The following is a 17,628-nucleotide window of genomic DNA, read 5'->3' as shown; positions in this document are numbered from 1 at the left end:
ACTGCCCAACTAGGAGTATGCCAGTGACAGAAGAGTATTTAAAATGCAGTTTTTCAGATTGCAGGGGTGCAATGGAGGAGCCAGCCTCCTCTCCACCCTGTCCAAGAAACAGGAGCAACAGGGCATGCACCACAGAGAGAAGCAGGTCAGCTTGAAACAAAAGGAACATTTAGCTCACACAGCATGCCCTGGTCTGTGGCATTCATAGCCACAGGAAGGCACAGAATCAAACAAAATACCTAGTTTTTAAAAAGGGACTGAATAATTTAATGGCCAAAACCAATATTTCCATGCTAAGCAAGGGGTAATCAAATCTTGTGCTTCAGGATGTAAACTGATCGCCCAAGGAGGCAGAGAGGAATTCTCTCTCTTCACTCATCATGCAACTTCGTATGATTGACCAGGTATTGTGGGTTTTTTCAAACTCCCTTTGAAGCACCATGTGTAGGATGGCGCTGAAGACATAATACTAGTCTTGAGGGACCTATGATTTCAGGTGGAATTGCAAAGCTAATGCATTCCTCTCCTGAGGATGCATCAGCAGACAATTAAGTAAGGGGACTAATCAGAAAAATCTTGTTTCTATAATACCTTCAGCCATACAACTGACAGAAAACTATTGGAAGAACTGATCCTAACTTGGTAACATACCTTGTCCATGAGACTGTGCACATTCTGCACCATGCTAAACACTGTCTTCAAACACTCAGCTTCCTAAGGGCAGCTCTTGAAGTCAGATGGGATACTGCCCATGGTGTGTCGTTAAACCAAGTGTTAGACACTGAGCCAATTCCTCACCTCTACTGCAAAGTATGTGTCACTCACATCAATCAGAATAGTCAGAAACTTGATCTTAACAGAAGGTTTTTTTTTTCAAAGAGAAAAGTAAAAGTCAAAACACAGAAATTCATCTGTCTTCTCTCATTCTATAAAGTGCATGCCTTTAGGAATCACAAACAGAATCGAAGTAAGACTTTTACATGAATTTTCTTGTGGTCATGCTTTAACAATGTATTTTGGACAGTGAAAGTTCATACTAACTGGTAAGTCAGGTCCACGTGAAGGAACCATCTAGGTGTGCCATGGGCTAGCAGTGGTCTATAGAAAAGACATCTAAAATACCATTCCCTTCTTTTAGAATTACTTATCCTGCCGCCACTTTCAGCTTCCTGAAGCAGGCAGAGATGTATCAGAATTTGTGTATCCTCACAATGCACAGCAAATGTCTTGTTCCAGTATTATTGCAACATAAAGAACCAAAAAATACATATCCACATTGACTTTTCTGAGCTTTCTGACAAGATATCCAGATTCATCTTCTATATTCACCCACAGAACTTAGTCTGAGGAACAGATAGATTTAGACTTTGCTTTAGGCAGTCTTTGTTCAAGATTTGTTCCTAGAACACAGAGCAAGAAATTGTAAAGCCAGATTTTGAGCTGATTTAAGATGAGCCTTTTCATGATCTAGTCGATCATCTCTTGACAGCCAAAAACTACATACAGGATCGTTAATTATTAAATACTGAAGGGAACTGAAAATTGTAAAATAACGGAAATAAATTCAAACCAAGATTCTTGAATAATAACTGGGAATGAAGTGTAGCTGCAAACCAGAAATATCTAAGATAGGGATGTTTCCAATAGAAAAACTCTTTTTGATGATGTGATGGCTTGACTGGCAGATTCCTCAGCTAGACAAAGAACCTCAACCCATATCTCATTGGGCTCAGTGGAAACAGGACCAAATCCAGGCTGAAAAACATCTGTCCCTTATCTCAAATAGTTTTGGTATATTTTGGGTTATAAGACCATTCTCTAATACGGTTCTCATGCATAGCATATCATTGTATCAAACCATCTTGACTTTGAGAATTACATTTAGCTCATATGATTAGGAAAAGTATATATAAAGCATGAGGGTAAGAAGCACAAAGCAAACCAGCTCTGTGTTTTATCTTGACTTGTACAGCATTGCAGCTGGTTACAAATACTGAGATTTTCCATGAAACCAGGTTCTACCCTAAACTCCAGCACTCCAACCATTTCATTCATAAAACCTCTCCCCCAAGCATTATAGTTACTTATATTGTGAGAAAGTCCAATTCAGTTCCAGGACCAGGAGATTATGGTTTTTAATGGGAAAAATAAAAAACAAAAGTGAACACTGATTTTCATCTCTTCCCATAATATTAAAAATGATGTGTAAAGCTCTGCTAATCTGGTCTCTGGATAGCACCCAATCTCTTGCCACGTGTTTCTGTTCTGGGTCTTGCCCTCCGGGAATTTCTGTCAGCATATGCTCAGGAAACAGTTATACCCTTCACTTCTTTCTTTACTCTTTTTTTCTGTAAGCCGGACTCTATCTGAAGCCTGGTGAACCTTTGCACTAATCACTGCCAGGTGCCTCTGGCTACGTTGCTGGAATGCAAGGAATCTTTTCCTTCTCTCCCTCTTTCTTCCTTTCTCCTCTTCCCCCCACCTCCCTGATATATAATAAATCCTTCAAGGCAGATCACCTTGCTGGGCATCATTGCGTTTTATTACCCTTTTACATAAACACTGAGCAAACAAGTCACTGGGCTGTGACACGCTGCCCTTCTGACAAGGCCTCAGTCTCTGCTCCATGGCTGCAAGACACGACACTGTTTCTGGTGTTGTGTTTCTGGTTTCCTCTGTTCTCCCTCTGCTCGTGGCCAGCTCAAATAGGTGGCTGCTGTTGAGACACTCAGGATCTATCCCTGGCGCTGCTACTAATGCAGTATGTGACACATCTCTGCGTGTTCCATCTTTAAAGTAGGACTGAGGCAATGACAGCCTTTCCCTAGCTTCTAGATAAATACGATATACTGTTTTTCATTCAGAATACTGTCTTGCATCATTTGAATACAGTGCTATATCTTCCCTCACCCACACTCTAAGGAGTGTCAAATGAGTGCAGGAGCTAGTAGCGATGAGGAATAAGAAGGGCTTCATAAACATTCTAGAGAACACTATCCACTGGACCTTTAATGTGACTGAAGAGTCTTAGGTCATTTAATTGCTTTAGAATGTTTTTAATAATACCAATAACAGTGATAGGAAACCAGCTGTGGGTTCAAAATTACACAGGAGCCAAAGGGGTCCTTTCCTGGTACACTCAAGGGCTTTCTGCGTGGTACAGCAGAAATACTCACAATCTTTTCTAACATCTACACATGCAAGAGTGTAGTTAGGTGTAAAACATAACTCAGTATTTTGTGATGCATTTCATTACCTACACAAACTCATATACACAAACACATTTTCTTCTGTTACATGAACATCTCCCTATTGTTCTGACCTGGTATGTGCAGTTTCTGCAGAGTAGCTAATCACAGCGATCATTATGGGAACTGTGCCTATCTAAAACACATTTTTATTCATAAGGGTGGGTTCAGTCACCTTTGAAATGAAGCTGATGAATCACTACAGTGGAAGCCACTGTAAGAGAAATTTGAAAACTTATTCTTGCTAACAGTCTAGCAGGAAAATAGATTTCAAACATAAAAAAATCCTTATTAATGTGGTCAAAGAAATATGAAATGGATTTTAATAAGGAGCACTGCCTTAGGTTCAAGTGATTGCCAGGAAGTCAATTACAAAGATATGCAATCAAACACAGGTATCGTCTACTCCATATTATCCAGCATGCACTGCATGCTTGACTGATTCAGTCATTTCAGGTCATTATGCTCTGGCAAATATGCAGCAGGATGCTTCCAGGTGCAGGTAGGTGATGTACAGGTAACTGATGTCTGCTTCCTTCAAGTTTACAGTCTAAGAGGCACTATACCAAATAGTGGGAGGTGTTAAAATAGCTTAATCACTTGCTCTACTGTGATAAATTACTGCATTTGGTGTATAGGGTCTGCATCTAACTGCAAAGTTTTGCTTAGAGAGTAAAACAAAATTTGAAGAAAAAAGAAAAAAAAATCAGCTTTACAGATGTTAAGTGTAAATTTAACTACAGATAAAACCAGTAATGGCTAAAATCATTAACACAATGCAGAAGAGCTGTGGCTGAATCCATCCTAAATGCCTTCTGAGTTACTCTGACCACCTCCTTTAACCTCCCACCTTCTTCTGCAACTGTCTTATTTCTTACTCTAAGAGAGCTTTGCTTGCAGCTTTGAGATGCACTGATGAAGGTGCTCTAATGAATGTCAGTCCAGCCTTTTCAGAAACACAAATGAAATACATGCCCGCCTATTTCTGCTGGTGGCCAAACACTGTTTTACCCCATGATCAAGCACTAAGTTATTCTTAACCATGTATTGTTGAAGTAAGCCTATGCTAATGCTAATTTTGCTTTAAGGGGGAGGTGGAAACTGTATAGGCCTATCTGGACATGATTATAAATGAATTCTGATCACATTTTCTACAATGAGATAAATGACTTGGGATTTGAAACCAGATGCTTTTAATTACTGAGTTTCTTTGTTACATGAACCTCAGCTCCACACCTGTACATTGTTCTTTCTTTGGACAGATGTACTGATGCCCCTTTTGCGTGCTCAGATCCGTAACACTGAGATAAATTATGATGGGTTCTTGGCTTCCTCCATTGAAAATGTTTTCAGCTGTCAGAGATATCTGTTTCTTGTTACTGGTTTTAGTGCTTTTGAAAGAAAGACTAAAACATTGACTTGTGTATTCTATTATAAATGAAGAGTATTCTCCAGCGGAATCCACAATGAATGAATGATGTATCTCCTTGGTCCTAGGAACTGTTATAAGAACTGTGGAGGTATTTAGTTCTCCAGAGTACTTCTAGAGAGTAAAGGTTAGTTTCCTACACAAGTTCTAGCAACATGCCATGAGTTCCTACTCAACTTATTTATGTGAGCTCACAAATTTAAAGATTAATAAAAGTTAGACATAAGTAGTTAAAACACCCATTCTTAAAGTGATGAGAATTAGGTAAACAAATGTATTTTCCTACCTGGTCTGGATTCTGCCAGTTCAAGGAGATAGCATAGTGTATTGAAAAGAATCTCCCCCATTTCTTTTGCTGGTTTTGGGATGATTTCTGAAATCCTATCCCAGAAACAGTCATGCTTCAGAAAACTGGCTGCTTGCAAAAAGCACTGAAACTCTTACAGCCACACTCTGAGCGTGGTCTCATCTGATGAGCAAGCACCCATCGAACCCTTTATATGCCATCATCATCTCCCAGCTCTGCAGCTCACTGAGAGCAGGTAGGGAGGGCTGGACCACATTCTGCTTTGAAATGGAGGCACCTGAGGGGGTCCTGGCAATGTGTGTTACAAGGGCTTAAACGGGAGTAGTAGCTGGCTTACAGACTCTTATTGCCAATGTGTAACATGGTAGTTGTACACACAAATCTAACACACCAAGATTTTATCTTGCATATTTGTTTTCAACCTTAAACATATCTGGAATTTCAAATCTGGTGTTCCCTGGCTGAGCAAGAAGGGAAGCTCTGTGTACCTGGTGTTACTTCATGTAAAGAGAAATGGAGGACAAAATTGTTAACAGAGAACTCTTTACATTAAAGTATTTCTATGGTATTTGACTTAACAGGTGCTAAGTAGCAAGCAAACAAAACTGATGTTTAAGCAGCCTGATTAAAATGTCTCTTTTCACTTGATTGTTCCTAAATCCCCTTTCTTGTGATTTTTGTATAGGTTAAGTGGCTCTTCAGGGGGGTCTGGAACATAGTTTGAGCTGGTTACAGTTAGCTGGTGAGAACCCCAGCAAAAGAGAGTGTGTAAGCTCCTTCCTCTAACCTTGGTTACTTAATCCCTTATATTAAAAGACTCACAAGAGTAGATTCAGAGCTCTCATTAATCATCACCTATGGACATCACAGATGTCTTAATCTCACTTGTTCTTCATTTACTGTTGTGTTTACAGAGCAGAAATGGAATATAAAAAATAGTTTCATTTTCCTTTCCTTTGGAGACACATCAACCTTCCCGATACAGTGATTATTTGTCAGTACCCCCAGCTTCTTTGGAGAACATAAGTGCTGTTTGTTATGGGCAACACAAGTGACAGAGGGCCTCAGTCCCATATAGAGGGATCGTGTTCAGATCCTACAAAGTGACCTTGTTAGATCATTAAGTTAAATTGGTGCAAATCCCTAACCTGGTGCCACCACTCAACCTCACTTAACTTTGCTCCTATCAGTTTCATTTAAGCTGATAATTTATCACACTAAATAGTCTAAACTGGAATTTATGGAGGAGGTTTACACTTGAAATTAAGCACATTTTAAAATAACTTAGATAGTAACAGCTAAAAAAATAGTATAAAGAAAGCCAACATTCACCTAAGATTTAATACCAAAAGCTGGTTTTCTGTCTTCATTCTGCTACAAATCAAACCAGACTATTTTTGCAATAGGCAAAATGAAACTGGGTTAGACATTACACATGGCACGGGCTACAAGAAATGCTAAAATGAACCTTTGCTACCTGAAATAAAAAAATGAAGGTATATTTAAACCTGGGTTATGACAAACCCACTTTCTGGGTGCCAAAGTATTTCTCAGTCACACCCTTTCAGTTTAATTAGTGTCAATATGAGTAAAAATTGTGGTCTAGCGTACACCTCATGCCAGAAAGTGAAAAAAATACTCTCTGTATTGTATAAAGCCAGTATAAATACATTTGGTAATGAAGTCCGATTTTGTTAGAACATTTGCAAGTGAATTAGATAATTTTGTCAAACTATTTAAATGTCTTAGCAAACCATTTGGAAAATTGACTGCTGCACTTGGTATTGACTTTGGCAAAGGGTGGTATAACAGAGGGCTTTTTTTAAAGAATAAGAAAACCCCTTTAAATCAAATTCGGAATCCTGTGTCAAACTGGAGTAGACTATTTGTACTCTGCTTCGTGTAGTTTTTGGCATCGTGCATATTTGATGACTCAGTAATTAGATTTCTTGATAGTAATCATTTGGTTCATTCCACAGACTGAAACTATGCAATCCAGGCTTGTCATCGGACTGATTCACAAGTACAGAAATTCTTTGCATTTACTTAAACATGAATGCTGAGACAGCTGACAAATGAGGCAAAACATTCTGTGTGTGCCAGAAAGCAGCTAATATGAAGAAAGGCAGTGGTGGGTGTTTCTTTCCTATTGTAGGCCATATATATTTCATATGAGTAATGGCATACTGCTATGAACTGGCAAAAGTGTAACAGTTCTATAATTCAGTGGCTCCAAGTATTAGATTATTAAGTGATTTTGCCCAGTTAAATGGATGAATGCTCTAAACAAAACTGCAAAATGAAATTCAAGGCCTATTAGTTCACACTAAGTTTCTCTACTTGCAATTGAAATGTCATGCGTGGGCTTTATTTCAGCAGTCATTAATAATGTAAGCATAAACAATTAGAGACAGCAAAAGGATCTTGGACTGGGTATGATGATGCTGAATGTGGATTATTTGAGTTTAGAAAAGGATATTTGAGATGCTGAAAGTTCCATGCAATTATGTTCTGAAACTAGATAGCCTGTTTTAAAATAACTATTCAAAAATACATGCCACTCTTCATTTTCTGATGGTTGGTTCATGGTTAGAAATCCGTTATCATTTCACTCTTACATTTTGTCATAGGGTATTAACTATGGTGTTTCTGCAAAGACTTTACATTACGTAGGTGTATAGGCACTGAGATAATAATCAGCACTGTTGTCTCCTGAGAAAGAATAGCTATTGCACTAGACCTGAAAATAGCAGACGTCAATGGTGGCGTCACCTCTGGTCCAAGCAAATGCTCAAAATGCTGTAGGAGGAGCACAGTGAGAAACTCAGCTCACTCAAGCATGGTGTTTCTGGAATGGAGACATGAAGGGCAGCAGGGAGAATTTATCAGTGAGCTTCAGGCCCCTCAAACTGGAAAACTGTTGCCCTCATTCTGGTCGAGTCTTTGCTTTCATTTCTTATGAACTTCACCTGGATGTGAAGTGCCTCAGAAACAAATCCACCTGCCTGACAGCCTATTAAATCCTTCCCATAGTGTATCCTTATTTCACTTTATTCTTTGTTGGGATTTTTTGCCTTAACTCCTCTAGGAACCAGCTCCAAGAGGAAATAGCTGAGCAGCACACTGGGGAGCACTGAGAGGAAGGGATCCTACTCCCCCAGGCTCAAATAGTCGCATTCTGTTCATGGATTACCTTCACTCTTGACTGTCCCTATTCCTGCTATTTGTGCTCACTGCCTTCTCCACTACAGAAAGCTTTGTATGTACCTAGTGTAATTTCCATCTAAATAGCATTCCCAATGCCTTCTGTTGCCCATGACTCTGCCATGGGCATGAGTCTGCCAACAGGAAATACAAAGCTGGGAATGTGGGTGGCAGGGCAGGGAAGGAAAAGGGCATCTTATGCACAGGCATCTTATGTGACAGCGACAGGATGAGGCCATTCCTATGAGCATCACACACTGGGAGGGAGCACTGGTACCTGCTACTGGCATAGGTCAAAAGAGATGGCTGACTGAGGAACGGGGTACAGAAGCTAAGCTTGTTACAAGGGGGATGGGTCAGTGACTGGAGTAGGATGGGAAAACTCTACATTCAGTTGCTGTATTCAGTAAAGAACCCCAAAGTATTTTTAGGAATGAAAATCCCTTGGATCTCTCTGTATCTCAGGTTCCCATCAGTAAAGCAAAATCGGAGCCCCCTCCCTGTCCCAAGTGCTGGGAAATAAAACTGTAAGTTTGATGTTGGATTTGCATGAGGCTAGGTGCCAAAAAAAACCTGAGCAAAAAGATTAGAGCATAATTTTGTGGCTTACAGAGATTCTTTACTGTTGAGATGTTATGATATCCTTGAGCAAATGGTACTCTAGAAATGTGAGATACCATAGCAATGCAATGCAATCCACACTGTAGCAACACAATCTATGTATCAGAGTGATAATACACTCTCTCCTACTTAGGATCTCACTGGTTAATGCCCGCTGTTGAGAAATATTACAGAAAATCTTATCAGAGAGCAAGGAAGTGAGAAAACTTGCTGCTCTGACACTAAATAAGTCTTACTAAGGCAAACACTGCCTTATTCCTAAGTGAGTCATGGTTTGGGGTTTTACCCTTTGAGAGAGTTCTCATTTGAGCTGAGAAAAATTCTCTGCACTTATCCAAACCTGTCAGAAGTCACCAAGGAAGAATAAAGAAAAAACAGAGTCTAAATGCAATTGCATGCTATGGAGAAACGAGGCCAAGGCCCTGAATAACCTGATAATAAAGTCAAAGTTTGCCCTGCTTTGCACAGAGGATGGATGACGTGACCTTCTCAGGTTTCTTTAAAACTAGATTATTCTGATTCTAAACCAAACAGAATCAGTTTGAGCCAGTGTTTTCCATTGGAACAACATCCATACAAAGTAAAATACACAATCATTCATTATCATGTTTCACACACATACCCGTCCCTGGCACTCTCCAACGGTGACTGGTGGTGATGTGGGCTGGAAAGGGTAGAGTCGAGTGGATGGTGTCTTGAAGGGACGTCGTTAGGAGGTGGCAATATACCTGGTGAGGGACCGTTATGGTTAGCGCTGGAGCCACTGTACATGCCTGTGAACACACAGCATTTTGCAAAATCAGATAAGCAAGAAAATAACCAAGTAAGTCCTGGAGAGTCCCCAACTCCTTCCCTGTTCCCCCACCTGACCCCAAGACACAAACACAGCAGCCCACATCGGGTGGGGGAGTCATCTGCGTGGTGCCCCAGTATGTCAGTGAAGCCTGCTGTGCTTGGAACAGCACTCAAAGTCGTATCAAGGCATTTTGACATGTGTCTCTCTTCCAGCCCTCAGGTGGTCCACTTCTTCCTTGCTCTGACTGCAGACCTGTAAGCGCTCCTCCTGCCAGCCAGCAGGACTTGGCAGGACTCGCACCCTGCCCTTACCACACTTCTGAGTGAGAACCTGCCATGCTCAGTTGTTTGCAGCATGATGGAGCTCATTTGACAGCAGAGCGGTACCTGATACCAGCATCACATCAGACCCTGAACTCAGAGCACTGTGTTTGCATAAGGGGGGTCAGGACCTGGGGTTTTTTTTTTGTTGGTAATTTCAAACTTTTTAACTTGGCTTTCAAGCAGGAGAAATTTTTAGTGAGACCATGAGAGCAAAAGGTTTACACAGAGGTACTGAAGGATGTTGATGTTCCATTTTGGGGGGCACTCTGGCTACTCTCCTCTACCATGGCAGTCAGGCACCAATAGCCAAGTGTCTGCCATGCCCTCAAGTACGTACTTTGTTGAGGAAGCTTTGTCCAGGACTCTTGGATTAAGTTTTTTTTCTTATAGTCTCCCTTCTAAAGAGTAAGCCATGCACTAAGCCAGACCTAAGCGATCAGGGCCTTGACACTGACTTTTGGCATGAAGACTGCACTGGGGGCCAGTCTGTAATGAGGGGAGCTCACGGAAGTGCTTGCTGCCTAGAGTTACAAGTGCTGTTTGTAAATGCCACCCTATCACAGGGGGAAAACAGGACTGTCTCCTGGCCAGCACAATTCTTGACAAAACCTAGTCTGTCTTTTCTCTATTTCTCTGCCCTTCTCCTCCTGTTCTTAAAGCTTGCCTACAACGTACCTCCCAGTGTTTTGGCCAGGGAATCTGCACGCAGTGGAGGAATGGAGCAGCCACTCACACTGTATTCTGAAGGCTGTAGGGAGCAAATGAAGTTTGCTGTCCTGTAGTGTCAAACTATACAGCACACCCTCTTTGAAGCCTGCATTCTCTCCTCCTGTAGCACCCATCTTTCCTCTCCTGTTTACTGCAAGCAGAGCTGCACATTCAGGAAGCTGTGTGTCAGCTCTGCTGGCTGTGTCCCATGTCACTGACAGGGTTCTGGATGGCACTTCTCCCAAACCTCACAGTGACAAGGAACAACCAGAAGGCAACATGGAAATCTGGAGCTGTGGGGAACGTGTGACAGCCCTCTGGGCGGATAAGCAACGGCTGAAGGTCAGCATCTGTTTCTGAAGAGCAGAACCACTAAGGCAAGATTCCAGCCACCTTTGTCAAGGACTTAAGATGAGTCAAAAACCTCTCATGAACAATGAGTCCTCAGCCATTGGACAGATCTAAAGCAACAAAAATGAATCACATCGTCTCTGTCTCCCACTAGACAGAACATTTGTCAATCAGCCAGTGAAACCAACTTGCTTTCTGCAACAAAAGCCAGACAGAAGGGGCTTTAAGAAGTCAGATGTTCCCAGGTGATGCTAGGATTTATTTGTCAAAGCCTCTTTTGATAACAGTAAGTCAGTAGCTAGGATGCTGTGTTGTGAAAATGGCATTTTTCTGCTGGTGGCTTCAGTCCATTTTATAATACAATAGTTTCCACTCCCCCAGATCCTCACTGTTCATACATTCATTATCAGGCTTGGAAGATGAGCCAAATACCAATTTGACCTTGTCTGTACTGTGTCATTTCACACTTCATCTCCATCTCCTACAATACACAGTGCAGGTATATTGGCAGCACAGCCCGGAGGAAACTGCTGAACCTAAAATAAGATATTTAAGCTCTCTAAGGCTGGCAGACTATTACTGGCCCGTGTCAATAACTCACACAAAAAGCTCAAAACCCCTCAGAAGGTAGTTTTAGCAGTGTGGTCACCAGTACACACACTCCAATGTTTTACCGTACATTCCCACCCCGGAACAGTTCACGAATGTTAAAGATATCTCTCCTGGCCCCTTCCTTACTGTCGCAGCTGTTGAGCACAGTTCAGTTCTTTGCTTGAGGTAGATGAGAAAGAGTAGCAGAGTACTTACAATCAGCATACCCCTCTAGAGAAGCAAGAAGACGTTAAACACCCCCCACATCCAGATGTCCAGTAGCCAAGTCCTGCATGATCCCATGCACTCAGAGCCTCCTCATCAGAAAACCAAATGAAAAACCTTAATCCCTGTCACCCTTAGTTTCTGTCATACCCAGCCACTATGCAGAGGAGTTTACCCATCTGCCCACTGTTGGCTCTGAAGAGTAAAGTGTGGACCTCCTCTCCTGAATAAAGCAGGGTTTCTTCCATCTACCCTGAGTCTATCCAGCTTTTGACTTACTGATCACACTTCCTCTGTGAAAGGTCCCTGCTTGGAGCATGTGTGCACTGCAGCTTGCAGGCTTTGTTCATCAATGAGTTTTCCTCTTCCTACATCTTTTAGTTACCACAACGCCTTCACTCACACTCAGTTTGACACATGGAGTCTCTTGTTCTCACATCCCCTCATCCCCCTTCCACACCGCAGCTTGTGCTGCCTCACCCCAGAAGCTGCCGGCTCCCCTTGCACTGACACCCCTCTCCATAGCATCACCCAATCAACAGCCTGCCACAACATGAGGGTAAACCCAGCTGTCCTCTGTGACACTGCCAGATGTGGTGCTCCACGTGTGCTGCCTGCTGCCAAGCAGCATGTGTCGCAGCTGAGCCTCTCCCGCAGCGGGAACGCTAATTTTGGGTGCCACTCTCTGGTAGCCAGCTGCCAGTATTCATGAAGCTTGTCAGAACGCGATTATCTGTGAGGAGTTTGTCAAATGCTGCTGAGCTTGGCTTATGGGTTTCAAAAGAGACTGTGGGGAAGGGGATTGACACACATGTGGGCAGAGAGGTGAGCAAAATGACTGCATCAGCCATGCTTCCTAAGGAACTGAGACCAAACCCAGTTCCGATGTGTATGGTGTGTGTCCCTCAGGCACAGGGCTAGTGGGGGAATGGGGGAGCTGGCGTCAGACACAGTGATGTGTGCTCCTGGGCTGGGTGGTGAGGCTCTGAGACTGCTCAGCTTACCATTTGGGTGAGGGCTGCACCCACCCTGAAGCTTCTGGATGGAGAGAAAGCCAAAACACAAGCCAACATAGACAAATAATCAACCCTATTGTTCACTTGCTTCGGTTGCAAGGGGTGTCTGCCTGTAATTAGGAGTGCTTCAAGGGCCATGTGGCACACACAATGGAAGATGGGGTTTACTATGAGATTCCATGTGAGTCTGCAATGAGACATTAGTCATTTCTGTTGAGTCACTGAGAACCAAATTGGTACTTACTTGAAGTTAAAAGTTATCTCTTATACAGTGCAAAACAAGGGCACTCCAACAGAACATTAACGTCCTTCCGAGGGACAGACCTTTCTTTGGCCATGGCACTGTGCAGGGCACACTGTTCTTGATGCTATGAATGCTATCAGCTCTCAGTCATTTATGCTGCAACTGGAATTCATTTTGACATGTTTTTATTCCAGACTTCAGGCCCTCAAAGTCTGGAGCTGCTGTCACTGATTCCGTGTCTACCCAATGGTGTATTCCTGGGTGTTATGCCCGAAGATGGTGCTTTAAGAAGGATGTATTGGCAGTGGCTGCTTATCAGGAAAGAGAGGGTGAGCTGCCTCATTCAGGGAAGCAGGAGGTATCTGCTGCTATGGGGGTGTGTGATGTCCTTCCCACTGCCAAGCCTTAACAGAAAGGAAGAGCTGTTTGAGGGGAGGGAAATGCTGTCTTTAATGAAGATCCCTCTGCCCCTTTGAGGAAATGAGTGCCTCTACAATGGAAGAAGTCAAGGAGAGAAGAGCAGTTGCAATTCCAGCCTCAGTATAATTTTCGATACTTCTAATTTTGCTCCTTTTACAGTTTTTCTTCCATTTTTCAGCAGTGAGCTATAATATTCTGAGTACCTGAAGTCAAACAGAAGCCTTTGGAGCTGTTAGGAATGACTGTTCCTGCAAATACAACCCACTTCAGGACTGTGCACCTTGGGCCTCTTCATGCATTGACCATCTTAGCTTGTAAATATATGTCATCAATCAGTGTTTTAAATGGTTTGGCCTTTAACCTTAACATCTGCTGCCAAAACAGTACTCAGGCATCTGTGACAAGCAGCCTTTTTTTAACCCAGCTTTATGCTAACCGAGACCAGAAAAACAATAATAAAGCATGCCCAGAGAAAATGCCCGAGTGGAATGACCTCAATGGAGACACTTCCTCTGCAGAGAGAGCGACACGAGCTCACAGCTAGAGCTGAATGTTTGCAGCTATGAAGAATCTTAGTTATGAGGAGGGAAAAAGGAGGAAGTTCTAAGGAAACAATGGGTTCTTCTGGCTGCAAAACGTTCTTTTGCTCACTGTCTTACCCTAAGCACAAACCTGCTTTGAAGTCAGGCACAAGGGATGGGAGCTTTTGAAATATTTCATTTTTCCTGGGATTGGTTTTCATCCCTGACATATTTAAAATGTGCTTCAACTTGGAGAAAGACAAAACTGAAACTCTCCAGGAATCCAAGTGATCCCTAAAGCCCAGAGCTCTGCACATTAATAATGTGGTTTCTTGGGGAGGGGAGGGGGAAAAAAAAACCCAAACTCAAAACAAAACCCCTAAACCATGAACATTTTCATATTTTCAAGCAGAATCAAGAGGACATCATATGCTGTACTTATCCATGAATATCCTATATAGACTACTGGAGCTGATTTCTCCAGGCATATTAGCTCTGATTGTCTGAAAGAGCAAATGTGCAACCATTGCAGACAGTGGCTGCAGAGGTGGCAGCAGGAATGTCCTTATGATTTAATTCTGTAAGGATCTGCACTTTAGTTTATATACCCTAAATTATGGCAGAGGAACAGATTTGCCTATGGAATTGTACTACACATAGTATGAAGAAACTTCTGTTTCACTGTAAAACAGTCTTTCAAATGTTGATTTATTTTCCCTGGCACTTCTTCATACTGTGCATGTGATGGGGTCTTACATGGGGTGACCCAATGGAAGCACTGGGGAAGGCTTACTAGGTTTTTTACAACATCCTGGTGATGGATTGATATAATCAGCAAAGAAATCATATCAGAGAAAGGCAGTGTTAGTGATAGACAAAACCTTTCATTTCACAAGAGGTTCTCAGAGATGACACTGAGAGGTTAGGGGTGGTCTGTTTATCTGCAAGCAAATAACTTGCGAAGGTAAGTGAGAGGCCAAGCCATGCCGAGGGTGGAGAGCAGAGGCCACGTGCTGCCCTCAGATCTCAGGGGTGCAGACGACAGAGGCAGAGAAGAGAAATAATCCCAAATCCCTCCAGCTTTCTGCTGCTTTTCAAGGAGCCACATACAAACCGTGAGTGGAGGCTCCCAGGGGAACAATGTTGGAAGGATGGGTTATTTCCCTTTCTACTCCATTCTGTTCACCAGTTACATTCCAACATTTTAGCACAACTTGAACTAGAAAGGAGAACAGATGTTGAGCAGGATGCATTTCTTGGGTTAATTTTTAAGATCTCGCCTAAGTAATGTTTAGTACTTTATTACTTTGCTCTTACAAAGCAAAATATATTAATAAAGTGCATCAGTTCTTCCCTTGGTGCAGAGGAACCAGCACCAGGCATTTTTGTTTTCTAATCCCAGTTTACCACTGGATTTCTCTAAGCCTCAACAGAAACAAGCCAGGGGTTTGGCTGGAAAACTCGTACTCAGTTTCTAAATCAATTTAAAACTTATTTAGTAATACAAGTCAAGCCTCTCCTCACAGTGGAATTGAAAGAGGATAAAGTGCATCTTAAATCAAGATTAATTTAGCTCTAAATTAAATAATTTTATGAATAATTTTGGATTTTAATAGCACTGAACTTTTCTAATATTGACCAAGGTTGAAAGAAAAGTCTTCAAAAATGGCATCCCTGCCTTTTTGTGTCTCACCTTGGCTCTGCTCTGCAATCTGAAGACTTTCTCCTATGAGTAAAGCCTAAGAGAGTTGGGCTTGTTCAGCCTGGCGAAGACAGGGCTCTGGGGAGACCTTATTGTGGCCTTTCAGTGTATAAATAGGGACTGTAAGAAAGATGGGGACAAACTTTTTTAGCAGAGCCTGTTGCGATAGGGCAAGGGGTGATGGTTTTAAACTGAAAGAGGAGAGATTCAGACTTGATGCAAGGAAGAAATCTTTTACAGTGAGGGTGCTGAGGCGCTGGCCCAGGGTGCCCAGAGAAGCTGTGGCTGCCCCATCCCTGGCAGTGTTCAAGGCCAGGTTGGACACAGGGGCTTGGAGCAACCTGCTCTAGTGGAAGGGGTCCCTGCCCGTGGCAGGGGTTGGAACTGGGTGAGCTTTAAGGTCCCTCCAAACCCAAACAATTCTATGATTTTGTGATTCAAACTGTCCTCCACTCTTAGGCATAGCATGCGGAATACCAGCCTCCAAATTCCTTGCCCCCAGATTAGGAACAGTCTGTCCAAAACTTTGTATGCATTATTAGTTAAACAGTGAGAGAATGAAAATGTGATTAATAACTGTTAAATCTTTTTTCCTGGAGATTCTCTACAGACCGTACAGTGTGCAAGGTATAAAATGCTGCCATCCATCCATCCCATTTCCAATGCGCAGCTGTCATTAAAAAATGAGTTAAAAATACAGGGATGCATCTGGAACATGACAGAGAATCACCCAAGAAAACACGACAGCTTCTTCATTAAGTGAATGGTGCAGTCTTCAGTTTTGTGCATAGTATTGGTTACCCAAAATGGATATTACAGAGTTAAAGAAGCTTCAAAGGCTTGAATGGTTCTCTAAAAGCAGGTGCCACAAAACAGACCAGGTAAATGTCTATGTGCATATTTTTCTCATGGAACATCATCTGAAAATTGCATGTTCAAAATTAATCAGGAAGAGTAAAAGCCCCCCCCAGAGTAAGGGCTTTGTAACTCACTGATTGATAGATGATGTTGCTGAAGGCAAGAGTAAGTATGAAAATTAGAAAAGGGGATGAATAGTTATACGGACAGAAAGAGATTTGAGAGTCAAAACACCTAAATGAAAGGTTCCTCACACTTATCTCTACAATCAGTGGAGGAATACGAGTGCCTTTACAAGGTGAGGCAGATCACATTAAACTCATGGCCTTTGAGACGTCCTCCTTCTCTCAGCTGGCTAAACAAAGAACCTGAGATTGCTACATCCCTGATTTGGGAGCCTCCACTGAGGTTCAAAAGTTGTGAATCTAGATGTTATTTTCTGCAGAAGGGAACGGAAGCATCTTTTTCTCTTCCTGTAAAATGTATGGAACAGCCTAAGGTTCCTGAAAGGGGCCAGCTCTTGTTCAACCCACAAGAAAGAAAAGACAGACAAGAAGGAATGAAAGAAAGATTAAATACTAGAAAAGATAATTAAACCAGCATGTTTGACATTTCACATTCAAGCTTTGCTCCAATCATACATCACCATATTATTTGTTACAACCACACAGTGCATGATAATACACAGCCTCATCAACTTCTCTGCAGCTCCTGAAGAGCTGGAAACCCTTATGGCTGCGTGCCTTTGTCTTTGCTAGAGCACTCGTTTGGCTTCAGCAAAGGTCACGCACCTGCATTCTGCTCAAGCCAAGGCAAACTTCTAAATGGACAGAGGCTGACCTTCTGCAGGGCTGCTACACCCCTCGTGAAATTAATAGCCATTTGGCTGACTAACTCTGCTAAAAAAACCACTCAGGCCTTAGTAAACAACTCCAAAATCAGTTCATTTTATTTCCTGCTTTGGGTTGGGTTTTTTTTTCCATCTTCTATAGTGGCAAATCAGACCCAAAAGCTTTTTTTTTCATTACATGACATGTTTAACACCATGCTTATTAGAAGTATTC

At 42.2% G+C, this 17,628-nt stretch overlaps 1 protein-coding gene across 1 annotated transcript in view; it reads right to left on the bottom strand.

Annotated features, from left to right (window-relative positions):
* The window catches only part of GLIS1 (GLIS family zinc finger 1), a gene marked incomplete at its 3' end in the record, with an annotated part of 201,687 nt that overhangs the window by 14,114 nt on the left and 169,945 nt on the right, over positions 1–17,628 (bottom strand). The window contains exon 8 of the mRNA XM_080622939.1: positions 9,432–9,582. Coding sequence (XP_080479065.1) covers positions 9,432–9,582 — 151 coding nt within the window. The remainder of the gene's footprint in view (positions 1–9,431; positions 9,583–17,628) is intronic.

Source organism: Psittacula echo (genome assembly GCF_963264785.1).
Source record: "Psittacula echo genome assembly, chromosome: 7".
In the NCBI taxonomy this organism is placed as follows: domain Eukaryota; kingdom Metazoa; phylum Chordata; class Aves; order Psittaciformes; family Psittacidae; genus Psittacula; species Psittacula echo.
The sequence above is the reverse complement of the archived record's forward strand: the minus strand, read 5'-3'. Positions and strand labels throughout refer to the sequence as shown.